This window comes from Hyaena hyaena, unplaced genomic scaffold (assembly GCF_003009895.1).
Source record: "Hyaena hyaena isolate Hyena2069 unplaced genomic scaffold, ASM300989v1 scaffold_330, whole genome shotgun sequence".
NCBI classification, from domain to species: domain Eukaryota; kingdom Metazoa; phylum Chordata; class Mammalia; order Carnivora; family Hyaenidae; genus Hyaena; species Hyaena hyaena.
In genome coordinates this window covers 104,540-129,876 of record NW_024080961.1, presented here as the reverse complement: position 1 = coordinate 129,876, position 25,337 = coordinate 104,540, and the positions used below count along the sequence as shown (strand labels likewise).

At 39.5% G+C, this 25,337-nt stretch overlaps 1 protein-coding gene across 1 annotated transcript in view; it reads right to left on the bottom strand.

Annotated features, from left to right (window-relative positions):
• Positions 1 to 9,308: 9,308 nt before the first annotated feature.
• The window catches only part of TSPAN2 (tetraspanin 2), a 68,571-nt gene continuing 52,542 nt past the window's right edge, over positions 9,309 to 25,337 (bottom strand). Inside the window, exons 7-8 of the mRNA XM_039249067.1 lie at positions 14,230 to 14,313; positions 9,309 to 11,751 (exon numbers count right to left, since the gene is read on the bottom strand). Of these exons, the coding sequence (XP_039104998.1) occupies positions 11,686 to 11,751; positions 14,230 to 14,313 (150 nt within the window). The 3' untranslated portion in view covers positions 9,309 to 11,685. The remainder of the gene's footprint in view (positions 11,752 to 14,229; positions 14,314 to 25,337) is intronic.

Here is a 25,337-nt window from a genome sequence, read left to right as displayed (position 1 = left end):
CTCTTCTCTCCCCCAATTCACCTCTTGGCACCACATACCCGCTGTGTTCTCTGCCTCAGATTATGCAGATTGTTCTGTTAATCCTCAGATCAATTTCGTAGGTGCTCAAAATGGATTGATGTTGATCTAACAGTCCAAGGAATGAGACAAGTCTAGGGCCCCCTTACTACTCTGCCATCTTAACTCCTCCCCATATTGGAAAAATTTTAAACAATGAGTTACAAAATCAAATTTGAACGTTTCACTTAGCTTTAGTATGAACAATGATTAGAGGACAAAGGTCAGAGGGTTTCATGAGGATTTCTAAGCAATATACTGGAATCCCTACCAAGAAGTAGACAGATATAGGGGACACTGAGGGAAAGAGGAAACTAGAATCATTCCTGGGTTTCCTGACAGCTGGAAGATGGGGGCACATAGGAGGAAAAGCAGATTACAGTGATGAAGCAAGTTGGAAATGACTATAGGACATCTAAGAGGAAACATAAACAGGCACTGAATACCTGGGAAGGATACATACATTCCTAGAGCTCAGGAAGAGAGTCTCACTAGAATTATAGTTTAGGAATCTGCAACAAAAAGTGGTAGTGCCCATATTTGAACAATATGAGTAGCCTTTCACCTTGAAGACCTCAGTGAGAATGCTTCAAAAACGAGAATCCTCTACTTCAGTAATGTTTAAAGCCCAAAGCAGTTCTTTATTTCCTGTCCATTCCTTATCTCGGGCCGGAGAGTCTCTATCAGCTACCTGCACTTCAGGGGAGAAAGACAGAGGGGAAAGAGGGCAGTGCACTGAGTGTGTACAAGAAAGCAGTCCCCTTGAAAGCAGCTAGAAAGGAAGAGTGAAAACATGCACAGGGGACTGCACAATAAAATTGTTCCCCAAAAACATTGACAGGGGGAAACGGAGAGGGTTTCAATACTGCCAGTTTTTAATAAAAGCGGAGCACAGAGTCTGAAGTTTCAGAGGTCAGCCCCTGGGGGGTGCTCTGGTGAGGAAGCAAAGCGGAGGCCCAGGAGCAGGAAGCATGGTCTGAGGATCCCCTGGGTCCCACAGAGAGAAGTGGTTTCCCAGCTTGTGGTGCATTTGATACAGGTGATATGACCTCTCCGTGGGCAAAAGAGCTGGCAGGAACTATCAAGCTGCCATGTTCGCCCGGATAGGAACAAAGATCCCAGCTGAGGGCAGCAGACCCTGGTGCTGGCTGTATGTTCAATTCACCATGTACTCTAAGCCACTACCACTGTGTGCTGGTGTGCCTGTTTCCTGGAACAAGCAGCCTACAGCACCACGAGACTCTCCCAGGTCACTGTGGGTCGGAACCACAGACGTCTCTGAAATGTGGATTTTGAAACACAGCAGTGCCTGAGATAAAACTCCGGAGAGAGGCACCACCTCATAGGGACCACTTGGACACAGGGGGAAGGCAGGGAGGTAACGGAAGCAGGGGACACAGGAGGGATGAGGGCCCAAACTTCCCACTGTGGACAATACAGAGCGGGGTGAAGCCATTTTTACCATTAGCACACCAACACTGATGGACCCTAATGAGCTAAACAGTGCCACCAAGTGGAGAACTGAGTCATTACAGCAAGACCCTCCCCACTGTGTCCTCCAGGCACGCCTCCACTAGGGCAAGTCAGCCTCAGAGTCAGAGCAGCCTGCCCCTGCCCTAGACGACCAGCACAAACCCCTTCCATGGGCTTAGTCTACTGATCGTACTGAAACTGCAAAGTTTCAGCTCTAGGGAAAACTGGATCTAGCTTCATTTGGATTTTTTTGTTTGTTCTTTGGTTTTTTTGTTTTTGTTGGTTCTGTTGCTCTTGTTTTTCTTTTGTTTCTTGGCTACAGAAAGAGCAAAATTTTTTATTTTTAAATTAATTTTATCATTTTTAAATTTCTTTAATTTGTATTCTTTTTCTCTCTCTTCTTTTTTCTATCAAGCTTCTCTTAACAAGCAGACCTAAACACACCTAGGATCTAGCTTCCTTTATTTGATTTTTAAAAATTTAAAAAATGTTTACTTTATTCTATTGTTGTTGTTGTTGTTATCTTCCTCCAAAATGACAAGATGGAGGAATTCACCTCAAAAGAAAGAACAGGAAGAGGGGTGCCTGGGTGGCACAAGTCAGTTAAGCATCTGGCTTTGGCTCAGATCATGATCTCATGGTTCGTGAGTTTGAGCCCCGTGTAGGGTTCTGTTCTGAGAGGTCAGAGCCTGGAGCCTGCTTCAGATTCTGTGTCTCTTTCTCTCTCTGCCCCACCCTCACTCACAATCTGTCTCTGTCTCTGTCTCTCTCTTTCTCTAAAATAAATGAACATTAAAAAATTTAAAAAAATAAAGGACAGGAAGAAATGATGGCCAGGGATTTAGTCAATGCAGATATAAATAAGATTTCTGAACTAGAATTTAAAATGATTACAAGGATACTAGTTGGGCTTGAAAAAAAGCATAGAAGATACCAGAGAATCCCTCTCTGCAGAGATAAAAGAACTAAAATCTAGTCAGGCCAAAATTAAAAATGCCATAACTGAGATGCACACCAAAATTGAGGCCATAAAAACAAGGATGGATGAGGCAGAGGACTGAATTAGCAATACCTAAGATAAAATTATAAAAAATAAGCTGAAAAGAAGAAGGAAACAAAGGTCAAGGGTCATGAAGGCAAACTTAGGGAACTCAGTGATTTATCAAAATGTAATAACATTTGTATCAGAGGAGTCCCAGAAGATAAAGAGAGAGAAAAAGGTTTATGTAACAAATTATAGCAGAAAACTTCCCTAATCTGGGGAAGGACACAGACACCAAAATCCAAGAAGCACAGAAAATTCCCATTAAATTCAACAAAAGCCATTCATCACCAAGACATATCATAGTCAAATTCACAAAATAGAAAAGAAAAGAATCCTGAAAGCAGCATGGGGAAAACAGTCTTTAACCAACACGGGAAGATAGATTAGGTTCACAGCAGAACTGTCCACAGAAACTTGGTAGGCCAGAAAGACAAGTGGCAAGGTATATTCATCATGTTGAGTGGAAAGAATGTGCATCCAAGAATAGTCTATCCAGAAAGTCTGTCATTCAAAATAGGAGAGAGAAAGAGTTTCCCAGGCAAACAAAAACTAAAGGAGTTTGTGACCATTAAACCAGCCCTACAAGAAACTTTAAGGGGAATTCTTTGGAGTAAGAAAAAAAAAAAAAAGACCAAAAGCAACAAAGACTAGAAAGGACCAGAGAACATCACCAGAAACACCAATTCTACAGGTAACATGATGGCACTAAAGTCATATCATTCAATAATAATTCTGAATGTAAATGGACTAAGTGCTCTAATCAAAAGACATAGAGTATCAGAATGGACAAAAAACCAAGGCCCATCTATATGCTGCCTACAAGAGACTCATTTTAGACTTAAAGACACCTGAAGATTGGAAGTGAAGGAATGGAGAACCATCTATCATGCTAATGGGTGTCAAAAGAAAGCTGGAGTACACATACTTATATCAGACAAACTAGGTTTTAAAACAAGACTGTAACAAGGGACAAAGAAGGGCATTATATCAAAATGGGTTTATCCATCAAGAAGATCAAACAATTGTAATATGCCCCCAACACTTTCAGCTCCCAAATATATAAATCAGTTAATAATAAACATAAAGAAACTCACTGATAACAACAAAATAATAGTAGGGGACTTTAACACCCAACTTGCAGCAATGGACAGATCATCTTAGCAGAAAATCAACAAGGAAACAATAGCTTTGAATGACACACTGGAGTGGATGGACTTAACAGATATTATTCAGAACACTTCATCTCAAAGTACACATTCTTTTTGAGTGTACATGGAACATTCTCCAGAATAGATCACACATTGGGTCACAAATCAGCCCTCAACAAATACAAAAGACTGAGATCATACCATGCATATTTTTGGATCCCAATGCTATGAAACTTGAAGTCAACCACAAGAAAAAATTTTGAAAGCCTTCAAATACAGGGAGGTTAAGAAACATCCTACTGAAGAATGAATGGGTTAACCAGTAAATTAAGGAAGAAATTAAAAAATACATGGGAGCAAATGAAAATGAAAACAAAACAGTCCAAAACCCTTGAGATGCAGCAAAGGCAGTCCGAAGAGGAAAGTATATTGCATTTCAGGCCTATCTCAAAAAGCAAGGAAGGTTCCAAATAACAACCTAAACTTAACACCTAGAAAAGGAACAGCAAATAAAGCCTAAAGCCAGCAGAAGAAGGGAAACAATAAAGAATAGAAATGATATAGAAACAAACAAACGAAAAACACAGTAGAGCAGATCAATGAAACTAAGAGCTGGTTCTTTGAAATAATTAACAAAATTGATAATCCTCTAGCTAGACTTATCAAAAAGGAAAGAGAAAGGACCCAAATAGATAAAATCACAAATGAAAGAGGGGATATCACAATCAACACTACAGGAATACAAACAACTGTAAGAGAATACTATGAAAAATTATATGCCAACAAACCGGATAATCTGGAAGAAATGGACAAATTCTGAAAACTCACAGACTGCCAAACTGAAACAGGAAGAAATAGAAAATTTGAACAGACACGTAACCAGTAAAGAAATTGAATTAGTAGTCAAAAATCTCCCAACAAGCAAGAGTCCTGGGCCAGATGGCTTCCCAGGGGAATTCTACCAGACATTTAAAGAGTCAACATCTATTTTCTCAAACTGTTCCAAAAAACAGAATAGAAGGAAAACTTCCAAAGTCATTATATGAAGCCAGCACTACCTTGATTCCAAAACCAGACAAAGATCCCACTAAAAAGGAGAATTACAGGCCAACATTCCTGATGAACATGGATGCAAAAGTTCTCAACAAGATACTAGCAAATCAAATTCAACAGTACATTAAAAGAATTATTCACCATGATCAAGTGGGATTTATTTCTGGGCTGCAGGGCTGGTTCAATCAATGTGATACACCACATTAATAATAATAATAAAAGGATAAGAACTATATGATCCTGTCAAAAGATACAGAAAAATCATATGACAAAATACAGAATCCATTCTTGATAAAAACCCCTCAACAGAGTATGGATAGATGGAACGTACCTTAACATCATAAAGGCCATATATGAAAGACCCACAGCTAATATCATCCTCAATGGGAGAAACTGAGATCCTTTCCCTACAGTGAGGATCAAGACCAGGATTTCCACTCCCACCATGACTATTAACATGTATTGGAAATCTTAGTCTCAGCAAACAGACAACTAAAAGGAAGGAAGAAGTCAAACTTTCACTATTCTCAGATGACATGATACTCTACGTAGAAAACCTGAAGACTCCACCAAAAAATTTCTAGAACTAACACATGAATTCAGCAAAGTTGCAGGATATATAATCAACATGCAGAAATCAGTGGCATTTCTATACACCTCTAATGAAGCAACAGAAAAAGAAATCAAGGAATTGATCCCATTTTCAATTGCACCAAAAACAATAAGATGCCTAGGAATAAACAAACCTAACTCAAGTGGTAAAATAGCTAAACTTTGAAAACTATAGAACACTTATGAAAGAAATTGAAGAGGACACGCAAAAAACATAAAAAAACAGAAAAAACAAAACAAAACCCAAACAGAGAAGCATTTGTGCTCATGGACTGGAAGAACAAACATTGTTAAAATGTCTATACTACCCAAAGCAGTCTACACATTTAATGAAATCCCTGTCAAAATGCCACCAGCATTTTTCACTGAGCTAGAACAAACAATCCTAAAATTTGTATGGAACTGCAAAAGACCCCAAAAAGCCAAAACAATTCTGAAAAAGAAAAACAAAACTGGAGGCATCATGAATCCAGATTTCAAGCTATATTACAGAGCTGTAGTGATCAAGACAGTATAGTACTGGCACAAAAACAGACACATACATCACTGGAACAGAATAGAAAACCCAGAAATTGACCCACAACTATATGGTTAACTTGTTTTCAATAAAGCAGGAAAGAATATCCAATGGAAAAAAGACAGTCTCTTCAACAAATGGTGTTGGGAAAACTGGACAGCGACATGCAGAAGAATGCAGCTGGACCATACACAAAAGTAAATTCAAAATGGATGAAAGACCTTAATTTAAGACAGGAAGCCATCAAAATCCAGAGGAGAACACAGGTAGAATCATGTGTGACTTTGGCTGGAGCAGCTTCTTACTAGACGGGTTGCTGAAGGCAAGAGAAGCAAAAGCAAAAATGAACTATTGGGACTTCATCCAGATAAAAAGCTTCTGCATTGTGAAGGAAACAATCAACAAAACTAAAAGGTAACCTACAGAATGGGAGAAGATATTTGCAAATGACATATCTGATAAAGGGTTAGTATCCAAAATCTATAAAGAACTTATCACACTTAACACCTCCAAAACAAAGAACCCAGTTAAGGAATAGGCAAAAGACACGAACAAACAATTTTCCAAAGAAGACATCCAAATGGCCAATGGACACATGAAAAGATGCTCAATGCTACTCATCATCAGGGTTATGCAAATCAAAACCATTATGAGATACCACCTCACACTTATCAGAATGGCTAAAATTAACAAGAAACAACAGGTGTTGGTGAGAACAAGGAGAAAGCGAACTCTCTTGCACTGTAGGTGGGAATGCAAACTGGTGCAGCTGCTCTGGAAAATAATACAGAGTTTCCTCAAAAAGTTAAAAATGGAACTACCCTATGATCCAGAAATTGCACTACTAGGTATTTACCCAAAGAATACAAAAATACTGATTCAAAGGGATATGTGCATCCTGATGCTTAAACTAGCGTTATTTACAATATCCAAGTTATGGAAGCAGCCTAAGTGTCCACTGAAAGATGAATGGATAAAGAAGATGTGGTGTGTATATATACAATGGTTATTATTCTGCCATAAAAAGAATGAAATCTTGCCATTTGCAATGATATGGATCGATCTAAAGAGTGTAATAATGCTAAGTGAAGTAAGTCAGGGAAAGACAAATACCAAATGATTTCACTCATGTGGAATTTAAGAAACAAAAGGGAAACATGGGAAGGAGGGGAAGAGAAGAGAAGGGAACAAACCACAAGAGACTCTTAATGATAGAGAACAAACTATGGGTTGATGGAGGGAGGTAGGTGGGGGGAATGGGCTAGATGGACGGTGGGTACTAAGGAGGGCACTTGTGATGAGTACTGGGTGTTGTACGTAAGTGATGAATCACTGAATTCTCCTGAAACCAATACTGCTAACTAAAATGTAAACTGTCAGAAGGAAAAAATAAAGATCACAATATGTAAAAGTAAAGTAAAAAATATTTCCTAGGGGCGCCTGGGTGGCTCAGTTGGTTAAGTGTCTGACTTCGGCTCAGGTCATGATCTCGTGGTTCATGAGTTCAAGCCCTGTGTTGGGCTCTGTGCTGCCAGCTCAGAGCCTGGAGTCTGTTTTGGATTCTGTGTCATACTCTCTCACTCTGTGTCTCTCTCTCAAAAATAAATAAACATTAAGAAAACATTTCCTATGATCTCTATACAGAGAGAAGACACCTTGGTACAGTTTAATGGGGCCCTTCATCTCTTCCTGACTTCTTGACATGTCCTCATGGGATGTTTCCATGTTCTCTGTTTCAGGGTCTTTTATGTTGTTCCCCCCAGAAGCCCCCTTTTCTTCTCGACTCCTATTCCTTTTTACTTGGCTGATTTGCATGAGTTCTTCAGGACTCAGTTTAGAGACCTCAGAATTTAGGAAACCCCTCTCCCCTGACCATCCTTTCCAAGGTTGAGAAGGTCTCCGCGTGGTTAATGATTATCATAGCGCTTACCTCATGGGAGTTGTATTTGCCTGCTTTTTTTCCACTCTAGGTTTCGAAGGCAGAGACTTCTCTTGTTCATCTTAGCATATCAGTATTTTGTAAAGAGTTTCTTCAAATGTATAAAATAGTAGCTCCCGAATAAAGTAAAAGAAAATTCCAATATTAGAGTGGGTTGCATCTTATAAGGCAGGGCATGCCGAGGGGGATATATAGGGGCTCTGGCTCTGGCTATTGGTAACAAGCCTTTGAATTAAAATAGAATGGGGAAATAGATCAAAAGCTATTCATTAATTCAACAAATGAATCTGTTCAAATAGGTATTTGGTATCATGCAAAAGTTATAGTCAGTTGTGCATGGGGATGCATATTTGATTTATAACTGAAGTCCTTATCAATATAATAATTATAAAGATTTACTATTCATTAGTTGCCATGTTTTTGCTAAGCATTTTGTTGGTTTTTTCTTTTAATTTAAATTTCTTCTATTTAATGTAAGTAAAACCATCATTTAATTATACAAGGAAAAAACCCCCCAAAAAGAAATACCAAAGCTTCAGATGGGTTTCTGGCTAAAAACTTGACAAAATCAACATAGATTTTGCTCTGCGACATTCAGGACATACTGCTTCTCTCCATCACACTTTCCGTGTCCCCAGGAGATAGCATTGGGATAGTGGTTTCCCGGAATGCCTTTAACTTTTGTTAACACTGAGGATGATTAATATTTTGCATTAGTGTCGTCTTTTTTACCTTTCAGTGGGCACCTACATATAATTTTATTTTATACATAAGATATGTATTTTATAGGAAAAAATAAAGTCATGTTGAAAGAAGCTAGAAAACTTTTGTTCCCCTTAAAGTATACCTTCATACAAATTTGATTTTGATGAGTCCAAACTAAGATGCTGTAGTTAACGGACTAGCTTCAAGGGCCCACAACCGCTCCCTCAAAGGGATGTCAACAGAGCAGTGAACCAGGTAAGTTGGAGTGTACTGCCTGCATTTACAAGGGTGCCCCTTCCTTTTAATCTTTGATACTTCAGAAGGGAAGATACGCTATCTCCTTCGCTGCTGTCTTCCCACAAGCCTTATTCTCATCAAGCAAACCTATTAGCAGGGCACATGGATATTAGCAACTATCTTCCATGACTGCATGGGGACTACGGTGGCCCCAGGATCAGTGTGCTGCTTTACAGACTGAACCATGGACAACAAAGGAGCGATTCTGGGGAAGGGATGTAGAATTTGGACAAAACCATGTTAAATGAAATACAACTATTTGCATGAACGTCCTTAGGGTGTTGCTTTAAGTCCAGTTCCTCATAGTTAACTGTAGAAGGATTGCCTTTTTTAACCATATTCTTTTTTTTAACTCATTTTTTAACTCTTGCCTTTTTAAACCATATTTTTTGGTGGTTGGACATTTGTGTAAAGGTGTGTATAGAGATATAATAGAATTTTAAGATAAAAGCAAACAAGCAATTCCAGTACATAGAAAATTTAATTTGAAATAACTTAAAATAGTTCATCAGGAAATTTTTAATTCAGTGCCTTGGCACCAGATGCTTAAGAATATGTTTGAGTCTGATCTCAAATCAGTTCAGGTAAACAGACATAACCAAAAATTTATATATGTGTGTATATATGTGTACATATACGTATACACGTATGTATGTCTGTAAACACATGCATATATACGTATATTCAAGTTGCATATGTATATATTCGAGTTATATATTCAAGATATATAGATTCAAGATACATAGGAATTCAAGATATATATAGATTCAGGATATATATAAATCTACCCTCATTCAGGGGTGGAATTCTCTAATTTTACTCATGGTACATATTTTCGAAAAATTACTCCCCAAACGGGTACATGAATCATGTATGGAACAGTTCTCTAATCTTCCTAACTATTGTTGTCTTTAAGGTTGTTAATTCGGATATGGAATGAAACTCAGTTTTGTTGAATCAGAGAGGATTCTGAGCTGCAAGAAACCTGAGTATGCACCTGGGCCTGTCTTCAGGTAGACGGATGAACTGAAGCCAGAGAGATGGGACCGCTTGCTCTGTGCTTCGAAGGTTGTATCTGTCACTTACTGGGGTATAAGCATCTATTTCACGTAGTGACTTTCTTAAAATAATCTTTCCATCAGCTATAGACACAGTAAGGTAGCCATGTACGATTATATTTTTAGCTGGCTTCCAATGGTTTTTTCTGGAAAGGCTTCCTCCAAAGTTAGTGGCAGTAGCAAGTATGGCGGAAGCATGGTTCTCTATGCGCATGACACTATTTGTAGCAATTAGGCCTTTTCAGCAAAGCATTTTGTAAAAGTTTCTTGGGACTAAGCACATTGCTTTAGTGCACCCACAAAGACTTGTGTTCTCACAGGTCTGTGAACTTACCCGGGGGCTTCCGAAGTCCCCAGTACTTTGACTTTGCCTGGCCTTTTAAAATGTATTAACAGTAAACCCTCCACGATCTACCAAAAGTACCACGTTGTTAAAAATTGACAGATACGTCAGTTTAGATCCTATCTTTGGGTTTACATACCCACATTAGAGCATTGAGACCATAAAGAATACGAAAATTTTATTTTTATAGGGGACTTACACGAAAAAACATTTCTGTTCTGTGTGTTTAAAATTTTTAAATTTCCTTAGCTTGCCTCTGCTGTGTGCATACAACTAGTAGATGCTTTTCTTTCTTTATTTTGGTTTGGCCAAGGATGCTTACAATATTTGAATTAGGAAGGATTTTGTTTTCTTAAGTGGTGAAAACTGTAGTTTGTAATCTATGAAGAAGACTTCTCTAGGTGAATAAAAAATAGAAAGAATTAGGAAACTATGTAAACTCAAGTTATGAGGTATTTCAAGGATACAGTGCCAGTGAGAATTCTCTTTCCCACGACTTGCAACTGCCAGATCACTTGCTTTCGTCTTTCTATCTTTACATTTGGAGAAACATGGAAAATTCGGAGATAAAAGCACTTTTGTTTGTGGGAGGGTTGCTGTAGTTCAGAGTAGAGTCATAAAAGGAAAGTAAGTCATCAAGCAATGTTTAAATGTATTTATATAAGAAAAAAGGTCTTCAAAAAGTTATTGAAAGGTTGGGTTTTTTTTTTTAAGTCCTAAAAGCAGTCACTTTTATAGGGCACGTGATTGTCTGAGTGACCACTCTTTCCAGAGGGAGGTTTTTTTTTTTTTTTTTTAAATACTAGGAAAGTATGAGTGATTCGAATAAGAGTTTCCATGCTATATTTAGTTTTACAGATGTGTTTCATTCTAAAACTGTGGTTTACTGTGTTCCGGGAAGAGTAGGTATATAGAAAAATCCCAGGGAGCCCTGACACGCAACTTGGACGCAGTCAATTTTAGCACTACACCACCATCTCTCAATTCCTGTAGCTGCTTCTGTTAACTAGAAATCCCTGAATTCTCTGAATCTACCTTTCTGTGGCTAGAATCTGAGAGAATGACCCATTATCACTTCTTCTGAACAGCTAAGTTGTTAAAGTTTACCAAAGTCTTATGATTTTTTTCTGAGTGTTAAATAGGTTGCTCCTCTAACATCACAAGAACCGGGAATTTTCAGCAAGCAGATTTCATTCCACACAACGCGTACACCAGAAACCCGCAGATCACACGTGAATGTGCTCGCAGTCAACACACACAGCATTCGCTCAAGGGGTAAATTAGGAATGGGCCAAACATACATACATGTGCAAATGTACAATTGACAGCAAATTATTTTCGATGCTAATGTCCTTTGAGTATTAAAAACGAGCCAGGACACAAGTCCTGTGACAGCCGTGTGGAAGCTCTCAAGTGTAGTTATCACGCAGATGTAGCTTCATATCACATCTCGCGAGTTTCGGATTGCACAGCAAAGGACCATGCTGAAAATCATGCCAAAGATCTGAAAAAGAAGGTGCCTCTTGTTAATGACTTTCAAATGATAAAAATTGATAAAGCGGTTAGCAAACTGCCTGGGTGTCTAACAAATCATTAGAACCAATACTGGCTCTAAGTGGCACTTTTATATATAATACTTATGGCTGCAGGTTAAAGACTTCCATATTAAGTATCGACTATTAAGTGCTTATGCTTTGGTCTAAAGAGTTTTCTGTTGTTGGAAAAGTTTTGAATTTTTGCAACAGTGACCACATATTACAAAGTAGAGCATCTCTTCATTCTTGGGCCTTTTTAAGGCACAAATGATGCATCACTATTTAACTCAACAGTTTTCCCAAAGCATAAACTGAGGTGTTAGAGCAATGATATTACTGACGTCTTCTTCTAAAGAGCTTTTTTTGTTTATGCGAGACAGAGTGTGAGCAGGGGAGGGGCAGAGAGAGATGGAAACACAGAATCCAAACCAGGCTCCAGGCTCTGAGCTGTCAGCACAGACCTGACACGGGGCTTGAACTCATGAACTGTGAGATCATGATCTGAGTCGGAGTCGGACGCTTAAACGACTGAGCCACCCAGGTGCCCTGGTACTGATCCTCTATCTCTTGGATAATTCTTTGAAAAGCCAAGTGCTTGGCAAAGCCAATAGCCACTGGTGTGGTTTGAGCAGAAGGATGCCAGAAGATCCTTCCCGTTCTCAGTCACTTCCCCTGCACTGTGGCAGAGCCTATGGGATGTTATCTGTGGGTGCAATGTTTGTAAACTACTGTCAGTGTTTGTTTAAAGAAATCCATACCGTTCTCTCCTCAATCCTATCCTACATTAGACTAGAATCTGTAAATGCTAAGTTTAAAACGACATGTATTATCTGTTATTTTGGAAGGGAAGGGGTAGGCTTAAGTAGGAGAGGAGCCAGCGGCTGGGCTCCAAGCTTTACCAGCACGTGGCAGGGGAGACACCTAATGGACATCTGGTTAAACTGATTACACTTAAGAAAAAAGGAATTCAAGAACCTCCAGAGTGTTGATTCAAGATGACCGATAGAGGGCGTTCCCCTTTCAGCGGGGCTGTAAGGTGGGCTACAACCCCTGCTTCACCCTGCTGATACTCTAAAGGAACTTTTCCAGCACTGTCCTGACATTGTCACGAGTCACGGATGACTGCCTGCAGGACGCTCGCTCACTGAGATCGCAGAATTGTTAGGACCGTCTATTTGATAGACCCCCTGATGCTGCGCATTTTCAAGTCTTCTGCCTCAAATCTGTCCTCAGGAAGCCACAGAATAGCAACCAGGCGAGCCCCAGAGCAGGTGAGGAGGGCCGGAGAGACATGGGGATCGGGAGCTCCTCAGCATAGTATTTCACCCACATGTCCCACCCCTCTCTCCTCTAAATACAGAAAAGAGATGCTTGTGTGCCCTGGAAAGCTGCCAATTCACTGATTTTCCTTGCAATTCCCTTTGTGCCTGCCTTACTTATGCCATGAATGAGTCTACATGGAGAGCTAGAGGGTAAGTACTGCCTCGGCTCCTGGACAGTGGAAATCACCTCTTTCCTGGCCTGATTCCAATCTTACTTCCCTCCAACTTATCTCCACACGGCAACACAGGTCCTTCTAACCCTCGGTGGCTTCCTTCTACCTTAAGGATGAAGCCCAGCCTTTCAAAAGGGCACACAGAGACCACAGTTCTGTGGACCCTCACCCCCTCTTCAGTGTCATCTCCTGCTGCTATCAAATCCTTCAGCCTCTTAATATCCTTGCACTTGTACCATAGAGGCACTGAGCAGGTGCTTGGGTGCACTAGGCTTCACATTTTTTGTGTGTTATTTCCTTTGCCTGGAATCTGGGTTTGGGGACACTCAGACTATGCACAGAGCGAGCATCTGTTGAGCGCTATGTTCCAGACACCTTATAGGAGTTAATTCTTAAGAATACTTTATATGTATGTGTCCCATTTCATCTTCGCAACAATTTTATGAGGTTGGTACATTAAAATTCTCATTTTACAGAGGAAGGAATTGAGGAATAGAGACATTAGGAAACTATCCCATGATCCCAGGGCTTATGAGTAGTGGAGGTAGGCGCTGAATCCAGACAGTGTGATGCCAGAGCTTTCACTGTTAATCACGACACTGCTACATCAGCAAATCCTAAGTGAGAGGGATTAGCCCGATATGCTCTTTTAAGTTTCTAACAGCAAGAGACCGAGAATTGAAAATCACTTGTCTAGTTTACGTTTGGTGGCCTCAACATGGCAAGTTATAAACTCGAGGCCATAATTAGGTGAAAGTTAAAATGTGTATCCTATTTTAGAGAACCTAAGAATTGACAGATCTAATAAGCTTTGCTCTTTGAAGATGTCCTGTCAACCAATGTCTGTCTTTTATGAGAAATCTCTCCTAAGGTGCTGCCTTATCACACTCAAAGACAAACAACATGCAAAGGCTTCTTAGCAAAAAAAAGGTAAGCTCTGGAACTTTCTCACCGTGAGACCTGCGATTCCAATGCCGACGATTCCGATGAGCTGGAGCTTAACGCTGATTATGGCCTCAATTTCATCAATGCAGTTCTGTTTGGGGAAGAAAAAAAGGAGTAACAAATGATAGTCTGATTGAACCCTTTCCTACTCTACAGAGCCTCCTGGGGAAGTCAGTCCCTGTCAGCTTCTGCTCACATTTATTTTTTTTTTTTAAAGTGTTTTTTTTAATGTTTTTTTAATTTATTTCTAGGAGAGAGACAGCGTGAGCAGGGGAGGGTCAGAGAGAGAGGGAGTCACAGACTGAAACAGGCCCCAGGCTCCGAGCTGGCAGTCAGCACAGAGCCCGACGCGGGGCTCGAACCCACGAACCGCGAGATCATGACCTAAGTGAAAGTTGGACGCTTAACTGACTATGCCACCCATGCACCCCAGCTTCTGCTCACATTTAAACCACTCCTCTTCTCATCGTTCTGATAGCCGTAAGGGAAAAACGTACACTGGGGAAAAAAATATAATCCTCTCCTTTGGGTAGAATGTTCCTATTTAGGCCAATGGCTGCTTCGGAGCCCTGAAACCTGGCTGGGGAAAACTATTCTAGGACCCGAAGCATTTAAAAATTTAGGGCATCTTCTCACTTTCAGCATATAAAAATAAGTAAAATATCCCTCCAGATAATAGCTCCTTGCTTTTGTATTGCCATGAATAGTTTAAAAGACTTTTCTACATATGTGGTTCAATTTACTACGCAAGGTAGGCATTACTTAGAAAGAGGCTTAAAAGACCATACAGGTTCGAATTAAACAAAGGGAAACCAAACGTTAGCAGTTAGGGGACCGACTCTTTCCCGTGATGGCTGGGCTGGGTGGGTCTCTATCCTTTCACCTGTGCACATGAAGACTAGTGCAGGGCAGGTTCAAAGAAGGGGGGGTAATTGGACAGGGAACAGAACAGATCACTTGTACTTACAGTTAGTTTCTCCAGCTTCTCATTGGAATCCTCTTAATTACAGAGTTATGCTGTCTATTCAATTTTGTCTTTAGGCTGACCAGGTCTCTTTGCTTGTCACTGGTTAGTTCCCTCTAATCCCCACATACACTATTTGAAACCCTCACCACGATCCTCAGGTCTCCTATCATACTGTATTCATTCATCATTCATGCATCCAACAAACATTTCTCCAGCAATCTACCTTCACCAGTCTGTCACTGGAATGGTGTGGCAGACATGAAGATAAGAAGACATGATTGCTTCTGCCCTTTGGGAGCTCACAGTTTATTTAGTTTATTGATTTATTTTATGAGAGAGGAAGAGAGCGAGCGAGTGAGCAGGAGAGGGGCAGAGAGACAGAGAGAGAAAGAGAGAATCCCAAGCATGAAAAGTGCAGAGCCTGATGCCGGGCTCAAACTCACGAGCTGTGAGATCATGACCTGAGCTGAAATCAAGAGTCAGTCGCTTAATCAACTGAGCCATCCAGGTACCTCAGGAAGCTCACAGTTTAGAGAAAGATACAGACCCACACAAAAAATAATACATTATAATATACCACTGCACTTCTTGAGAACCACGGCACTTACTGGAGAAAATTCCTCAACCCTCCTCTCCACCTCTAACACTTACATGCTCCATTCATGCTGTGCCAGGCATGCTGTAGGCAGTCGGCATGCCAAGTGAACACTGCCATTTCCTTCTGTCATTTCCTTCTCTCTCATCAAAGCCAAGGGAGTACGCTTCTCAGTGGAGAGTTAATCCCTTTACTGGGGCGGGATCTCTCGTTCCCTCTCATCTCCTCAGGAAGCCTGTGCTCTCACTTATCTTTCTCATTTAGCCTCTCCTTCTCTATTGCCTTTTCCACTCATGGCGTCACACCATGCCTGGGTTTCTCAGTCTAAAACAGAACAGTCTTCTCCTCCTCCCCCCTTCCTCCTCGAGCACTAACTCATATTCCATCCCTGCTTTCAAAGCCAGCTTTTGGGGGGAAACTAACTTGTATTGGTTTGCTTAGTTATAAAAGAAATAGGTGCTTACTGTTGGAATTTGGGAAATACAGTAGTTCACCTTTATCCGTGGTTTTTGCTTTTGTAGCTGGTTACCCATGATTCCACAAGTCTGATTGCAGATCCTTCCCGTGACATACCGTCAGGCCATCAGTAGACTAATGCTACATCACAATGTCTGTCACTCACCTCACTTTATCTCAGCACATAGGTATTTTATCATGTCACATCACCTCACAAGAACAAGGGTAAGTACAGACAGTACGATGTTTTGAGTGAGAAAGAGACTACCTTTTATTACACTGTATTATTGTAATTGCTTTATTTTATTATTGGTTATTGTTAATGTCTTACTGTGTCTAACTTACAAATTAAACTTTATCGTAGGTATGCATGTGTAGGAAAAAAGACTGTAAATAGAGGGTTTGGTATTATTTGTGTTTCAGCCACCCACTGGGAGACTTGCAACATATTCCCTGCAGATATGGGGGAACTACTGTGGAATAAAAAAACAAGAAGAAGACATATTTGTATTACTACACTAAAGATAATCATTAACACTGTGAGTATATTCTTTTTCTTAAATATTTTATTCTTTTAAGTAATCTCCAAACCCAAGGTGGGGCTCGAACATATGGCCCCAAGATCGAGAGTCACATGCTCTACCCACTGAAACAGCTAGATGCCCCAGTTGTTGTATTTTTAAACTCAAACACACACTTATAGGCAACTCTGTGCTTTTTAAACTTAATATTATGACTTCAAAACTACTTTCATCAAAAATCCTTTGAAATAGTAGCTTTTAATGGCTATAAAACAATTCACTGTCTTATAGTACATAATTTAGAATGAATATGAATAGTACTGCAATGATAACACATCTCTGTCCATATCTCTAATTTCTTTTCCTTAAAACAAATTGAAGAATGAAATTTCTGGATAAAGAGCATGAATATACTTAACTCACCAGTCTATTTAAGTTTCTTTTTAAATTTAAGTTTTTATCTTAATTTCAGTTGCTTAACATAGTGTGTTATGTTAGTTTTAGGTGTACAGTAGACTAATTCAACATACATCCATACATGTGATCCATACATCACTCTATGCTCATCACTACAAATGCAGTCTTTAATTCCCTTCTCCTATTTCACCCATCCCCCCACTTCCCTCCCCCCTGGTAACCATTAGTTTGTACTCCGTAATTAAGAGTCCGTTTCTTGATCTGTCTCTCTCTCTTATTCTTTCTCCTTTGCTTATTTGTTTTATTTCTGAAATTCCACACATGATTGAAATCATATGGTATTTGTTTTTCTCTGGCTGATTTATGTTGCTTAGGATTATATTCTCCAGCTCCACCCGTGACATTGTAAATGGCAAGGTTTCATTCTATTTTTTGGGCCACATATTATTCCATCATATATATACCACGTCTTCTTTATCCATTCATCTATCAGCGGGCACTTGGGCTGCTTCTATATTTTGCTTATTGGTAATAATGCTGCTATAAACAGAGGGGTGCATATATCACTTTGAATTAGTGTTCTTGTATTCTTTGAGTAGATACCCAGTAATGTGATTGCCAGATCACAAGATGGTTCTATTTTTAACTTTTTGAGGAACCTTCATACTGTTTTCCACAGTAACTATAACAGTTTGCATTCCAACCAACTATGCACAAAGGCTCCTTTTTCTCCATATCCTTGCTAATGCCTGTTCTTTCTTGCATTGTTGATTTTAGTCATTCTGACAGGTATAAGGGAGTATCTCATAGTTTTGATCTGCATTCCCCTCATAATAAGTAATGTTGAACATTTTTTCATGTGCCTTTTTTGGCCATCTGTGTGTCTTCTTTGGAGAAATGTCTGTTCATGTCTTTTGCCCATTTTTCAATTGGGTTATTTGGTTTTGGGGTGTTGAGTTTTTGTAAATTCTTTATATAGTTTGGATACTAACCCTTTATCAGATATGTCATTTGCAAATATCTTCTCCCATTCTGTTGGTTGCCTTTTAGTTTTGTGGTTTCCTTTTCTGTGCAGAAGCTTTTTATTTTGATGTAGTCCAAATAGTTCATTTTTGCTTTTGTTTCCCTGCCTCAGGAGACCTATCTAGAAAAATGTTGCTACAGCCAATGTCAAAGAAATTACTGCCTGTGCCCTCTTCTAGGATTTTTATGGTTTAATGTCTCACATTTAGGTCCTTCATCCATTTTGAATTTATTTTTGTGTATGGTTTAAGAAAGTTGCCCAGTTTGATTCTCTTGCATGTTGCTATCCAGTTTTCCCAAAATCATTTGCTGAAGAGACTGTCTTTTTCCACTGGATATTCTTCCCTACTTTGTGAAGATTAATTGACCTCATAGCTGTGGGCTTATTTCTGGATTTTCTATTGTGTTCCATTAATCTATATGTCTATTTGTGTGCCAGTATCCTACTGTTTTGATTACTACAGCTTTGTAATATAACTTGAAGTCTGGAATTATGATGCTTCCCAATTTGCTTTTCTTTTTCAAGATTGCTTTGGTTTTTTGGGGTCTTTTGTGCTTCCATACAAATTTTAGGATTGTCTGTTCTGGCTCTGTGAAACATACTGCTGGTATTTTGATAGAAATTGTATTAAGTGTGTAGATTATTTTGGGTAGTATAGACATCCTGACAGTATTTGTTCTTCCAATGCCTGAGTATGGAATGTCTTCCTATTTCTTTGTATTGTCTTCAATTTTTTTCATCAGTGTTTTACAGTTTTCAGAGTATAGGTCTTTTACCTCTTTGGTTAGGAATTGTATCATTTTGGGTGCAACTGTAAATGGGATTTTTTTCTTAATTTCTCTTTCTGCTGCTTCATTGTTGTATAGAGATGCAACAGATTTTTGCACATTGATTTTGTATCCTTTGACTTTACTGAGTTCATTTATCAGTTCTGGCAGGTTTTTTTTGGGGGGGGGAGTGTCTTTGGGTTCCCCACATATAGTATCATGTCTGCAAATAGTGAAAGTTTGACTTTTTCCTTGCCAATCTGGATGCCTTTTATTTCTTTTTGTTGTCTTATTGCTGTGGCTAGGACTTCCAGTACTGTGTGGAATAAAAGTGGTGAGAGTGAACATCCTTGTCTTCTTCCTGATCTTAGGGGAAAAGCTCTCAGTGTTTAGCCATTGAGGATGATGTTAGCTGTGGGTTTTTCATAGGTGCCTTTATATGTTCTGAGGTATGTTTTCTCTAACACTACTTTGTTGGATTGTTTTTTTTTTAAATCAAGAATGGATGTTGTACTTTGTCAGATGCATTTTCTGCATCTATTGAAATGATCATATGGTTCTTAACCTTTCTCTTATTGATGTGCTGTATCACACTGATTTTCCAATATTAAACCATCCTTGCAAGCTAAGAATAAATCCCACTCGATCACAGTGATGTTTTAAATGTATTGTTGGATTCGGTTTACGAGTATTTTGTTGAGATTTTGCATCCATGTTCATCAGGGATATTGTCCTGTAATCCTCTTTTTTATTGGTGTTTCATTTGTTTTGGTATCAGGGTAATGTTGGCCTCATAGAATGAATTTGGAATTTCTCCTTCCTTTTCTATTTTTTGGAATAGTTTGAGAAGAATAGGTGACTCTTCTTTAAATGCTTGGTAGAATTTGCCCGTAATGCTATCTGGTCCTGAACTTTTGTGTTTTGGGAGTTTTTAAAATTATAGATTCAATTCTATTGTTAGTATTCAGTTTGTCCAAATTTTTTATTTTCTTCCTGGTTCAGTTGTGTAGGTTATGTTTCTAGGAATTTATCCACTTCTTTTAGGTTGCCTAATTTGTTAGCATACAGCTTTTCATAAGATTATGAGTTCATATTTCTGTGGTGTTGGTTGTTATTTCTCCTTTCTCACTTGTGGTTTATTTGAGTCCATTCTCTTTTTATCTAGATAAGTCTGGCTAAAGGTTTATCAATTTTATTGATTTTTCAAAGAACCATCTCCTGGTTTCACTGATATGTTCTCTTGTTTTTTAAGTTTCTGTATTATTGATTTCTGCTCTGATCTTTATTTCCTTTCATCTGCTGAATTTAGGTTTTACTTGTTTTCTTCTAGCTCCTTTAAGTATTTACTTGAGATTTCTCTTGCTTCTTGAGGTAGGCCTGAATTACTATAAACTTTGCTCTTAGGACCACTTTTGTTGCACCCCCAGAGGTTTTGGACTATTATGTTTTCATTTTCATTTGTTTCCTGTGCTTTTTAATTTCTTCTTTTATTTCCTGTTGACCCATTCATTGTCTAGTAGCATGTTACCATTCATTGTCTAGTAGCATGTTATTTAACCTCCATATATTTGTGTTCTTTCCAGATTTTAAAAAATATTTTAAAAATGTTTTTTATTTATTTCTGAGAGGGAGAGAGAGAGACAGCGTGAGCAGGGGAGGGTCAGAGAGAGAGGGAGATACAGAATCTGAAACAGGCTCCAGAATCTGAAACAGTCAGCACAGAGCCCAACGCAGGGCTTGAACCCATGAACCATGAGATCACGACCTGAGCTGAAGTCGGACACCTAACCAACTGAGCCACTCAGGTGCCCCTTTTTCCAGATTTTATCTTATGGGTGGCTTCAGTTTCATAATGTTGTCTTCAGAAATATGCATGGTATGATTTCAATCTTGAATTTCTTGAGGCTCCTTTTGTGGGCTAATATATGATCTGGAGAATGTTCCACATGCAATTGAAAAGAATGTGTATTCTGTTGTTTTAGGAGAGAATGTTCTGAATATATCTGCGAAGTCCATCTGGTCCAGTGGGTCATTCAAAGCCATGGCCTCCTTGTTGATTTTGTTTAGATGATCTGTCCATTGTTGGTAAGTGGGGTGTTAAAGTCTCCTACTATTATTGTATTATTATTGATTAGTTCTTTTACATTTTTTATTAACTGCTTTATGTATTTAGGTGTTCTTATTGGGTGCAGAAATATTTATAGTTGTTATATCTTCTTATTGGATTGTCCCTTTATTATGATATAGTGCCCTTCTTCATCTCTTGTTTAAAGTCTAGTTTATCCAAAGTAAGTATTGCTACTCCAGCTTTCTTTTTATACCCATTTGCACAATAGATGTTTATCCCTTCACTTTCAATTTGCATGTGTCTTTAGGTCTAAAATTAGTCTCTTGTAGGCAACATATAGATGGGTCTTTTTTTTTATGCATTGTCACCCTACATCTTTTGATTGAAGAATTTATTTCATTTACATTCAAAATAATTCTTGATATGTATTTACTGTCATTTTATTATTTGTTTTGTGGTTGTTTCTGAAGATTTTCTTTGATCCTTTGATCCTTTCTTGTCTTTCTTTCATAGTTTGCTGATTTTCTTTAGTGATACACTTGGATTACTTTCTCTTTATATTTGCATATTTATTTGTGGTTTTTTAAGGGGGGGAGGGGCAGAGAGAGAGAGAAAGAGAGAGAAAGATTCTCCAGCAGGTTCCACACTCAGCACAGAGCCTGACATGGGGCTTGATCTCATGACCATGAGATCATGACCTGAGCCAAAATCAAGAGTCAGAAGCTTAACTGAATGAACCACCCAGGGGCCCCTAGTGGTTTTTGATATATGGTTACCATTAAGTTTGTATATAACCACTTCTGCACATAGTAGTCTATATTAAGTTGGTGGTTGTTTAAATTTGAACCCACTGTTTTCTCCTCCTCATGTTTTAGGTATGTGTTATTATATTTTATATCCTTTTTGTGATTTCCTTGGCTGATTTTTTTTACAGAAATATTCATTTTTACTCCTTTTGTTTATCTTACCTCTATACTGCCACTTTTGGTCTCTTTTTTTCCACTCAAAGAGTCCCCTTTAATATTTCTTGCAGAGCTAGTTTGGTGGTCATGAACTCCTTTAGTTTTTGTTTGTCTGGATCTGAATGATAAGAGTATTCTTGTTGGATAGAGTATTGTTGGCCACATATTTTTCCCATTTAGCACTTTGAATTTATCATGTTACTCCCTTCTGGCTTGGAAAGTTTCTGCTGAATTTATCATGTTACTCCCTTCTTGCTTGGAAAGTTTCTGCTGAATTTGTCATGTTACTCCCTTCTGGCTTGGAAAGTTTCTGCTGGAAAATTCACTGCTAGCCTTATGGGTTTTCCCTTGTAAGTTACTGATCTCTTTCCTTGTTGTCTTTAAATAGTTTTCTTTATTACTGTATTTTGCCAATTGAATTATAATACGTCTTGGTGTGGATCTGCTTTTGTTGATTTTGATGGGAGTTCTCTAGCTCTACTAGATCTGGGTGTCTGTTTCCTTCCCCAGATTAGAGAATTTTTCTGCTATTATTTCTTCAAATGAATTTTCTGCCCCCTTTTCTCTCTCTTCTCCTGGAACTCCTATAATAGGAATGTTATTATTTTTGATGGAGCCATTGAATTCCCTAAGTCTCTTCTCATTTTGCATAATTCTTTTCTGCCTTTTGTTCAACTTGATTACATTCAAACACTGTGTCTTCTAGGTCACTAATTCATTTCTCTGCTTTTTTCATCCTGCTGTTCAATCCATTAAGCACATTTCTCATTTCATTTATTGAGCCCTTTATCTCTGCTATGTTACTCCTTATTTCTGTTTTAAGCATCTCACTCAGGTTTCCTACTCTTTTCTCAAGTCCAGTGAGTATCCTTATGATCATTGCTTTAACTACTCCATCAGGCATGTTACTTATATCTGTTTTGCTTAGATCTCTGGCTGTGGCCTTGTCCAGTCCTTTCATTTGGGATAAATTTCTTTGTCTCCCTTTTGTCTGCCCCTCTGTCTGTCTCTCTGTGTTAAGAAAGTCAGCTACGTCTAGTGATCTTGAAAGTGGTGACTTTATTAAAAGGAGGTCTTGGCAGTTCAGGAGAGTATCCTATGTGTGTGGCTTATGCCCTGTTATTGTGTCTGAGTCACTTTTCCTTTCCATTAAGTCATCTGCACTAACTCTCTGCCTGGTGTGGGTTGTGCTTGCTCTCTGTGGTTAGTGGGACTCAGGCAGGCCAGCTCTGAGTGGGTGTGCCTGCCAGGGAACTTGGGAGCAGGGTGGCAGTGTTAGCAAAATTTGTATTGGGCTACGAGTCCTAGGTCAGATCCCCCAAAGCACTGTGGTGGCTGTGGGCTATGTGCCAGGGCAGCTGGGGATGTGAGGCTGAGCTTGACTTGCAGCTGGGTTTAGCATGTGATGGTGGCTGGGGGCGTTCAGCTGGGTGTGGTACAGGGGCCAGGCACTGAACATGGTGGCAGCTGTGCCCTCAGAGGCTAGGTGGGGTGCATACGCAGCTTTAACAAGATTTTCCCTGAGCCCAGGGCCAAGGTTAGCAGGCTTGGAGTGGGTGAGTCCTCAGGAGATCTCATGGGCATGGTGCACTGCTAGCAGGTTAGGTAGCAAGTGTGTGTGCAGTCCTGCCTCCTACAAGTGGCTCCTTGTCTATGCTGGGGGTGAGGGGAGGAAAATGGTACCTGTCAGCTCCCTCATTTTTTGAAGTCCTCCAACATGCTCTGAAATCAGTATGAACAGATCCATCTCCTGATGCCCTTGGCATTGTGTAAACCGCCATTTTCATGTTGCCCCTTCATACAGGCTGCTCTTTAAGGGCAGTGACCCAGCTATCACTCACCTTCCCAGCTTGCCCAGGGCTGAGTCACCTGACTTTTAAAGTTCCAGGATCCAAGTCCCACAGATTTCAGCCTCTCTGGTTTTTAAAGCCAAACATTATGCGGATTAGTTTTCCCTGTGTACATTCTGGGGTGCAAAGGCCCATTTCTCTGTCCTCTCCACACGTGTAGCTCCCTCCCTCCTGCGGGCAAGCCCCCCTTTGCTTTCCTGACCTTCCTAACCTTTCAGCTGCAGCTTCCTCTCCATATTTAGTTGTGAAGTTTGTTTTGCCAGGCTTTGGATTACTCTCCAGTTTATTGACTTGGATGTGGGCAATATCTAGTTGTAAACACGGGATGGGGGTTGATCAGGGTCCTCCGACTCTGCCATATTCCTAAGCTCTCTTAACTCACTAGTAGGACACAGTCATACTGACCTCTAAAAATTTTCTACTGGTTTCTCTGAAAATGCTCACTTCATATCCTTTTTGTCAACACTGCATATAATTATTAAGAAAAGAAGAACTTGGCTAATTTCATAGGTTAAACAATGTCAGCTCCTAAATTTGTAATATTTTAACTTTGCTATTAATTGCCTATAGTTTTTATGGGTTTAATGGTAATTTGGATTTTGTCTTTAAGCTTTTAAGAATTTATTTGCATAATTCCTGCAGGCAAAGTGGAGCTCGAACTCATGATCCCGAAATCAGAGTTGCATGCTCTTCCAACTGAGCCAGCCAGGTGCCCCTGGATTTTGTCTTTTCTGAACTCTCCTTTTCTGTCCTTTGCCCCAAGCTAGACTACTTGAAAGGGCACGCTCCCTCTTTACATCTCATGTCATGCAGGATGGGGTCTGTTGTCACTCTCCCTGACATCAGGTTACCTTTTTAAGATGCTCAATCCTGTCAACATTTCAGTCGTTATCTTACTGGACCTCCTTGGACTTTTAGTTCCCCCTTCATATTTTCTGCTTCTGTGTCACTGTTTATGCTCTTTCCTCTGCGGATAGGTCTCCCCCTGCCTTCTCCTGCAATGCTTCCATGGTTACTTCTCACACCTGAAGAGTTAGCTGAGACATCATTGTCAGCTTTCCCCATGAACCCTCCGGCCTCCGGCCTTACGAAGTAACCCTTTGTGCTTTCAAAACACTTGCACCCTCTGTGCATACCTCTGTTACTGCACTTTGTCCATATCTGTGTTCATCCTGTTAGACTACACATTTCTTGAGAGTAGAGATTTTGTGTCATTCATCTTTTTTATCTGTAGTGCCAGGCACAGAGTAGATATGGATAAATGCTGAGTTGACCTCAATGGCAGCATGTGACCCTGTTAACCATTCCCTCCTCCCCCATGCATCTCCTCACGTGTGTCTGTCTACTTTTTCTACTTATTTGGCAGCTCTCCCTCTCCCCTTCTTAAATGTTGTTGTTCCCTGGAGTTTTATCCTTGCCCTTATTTCTTCTAAACCTAATGAATTAAATTCTTATACACAGCCTTAAGACTTCCATAAAGTACTGACA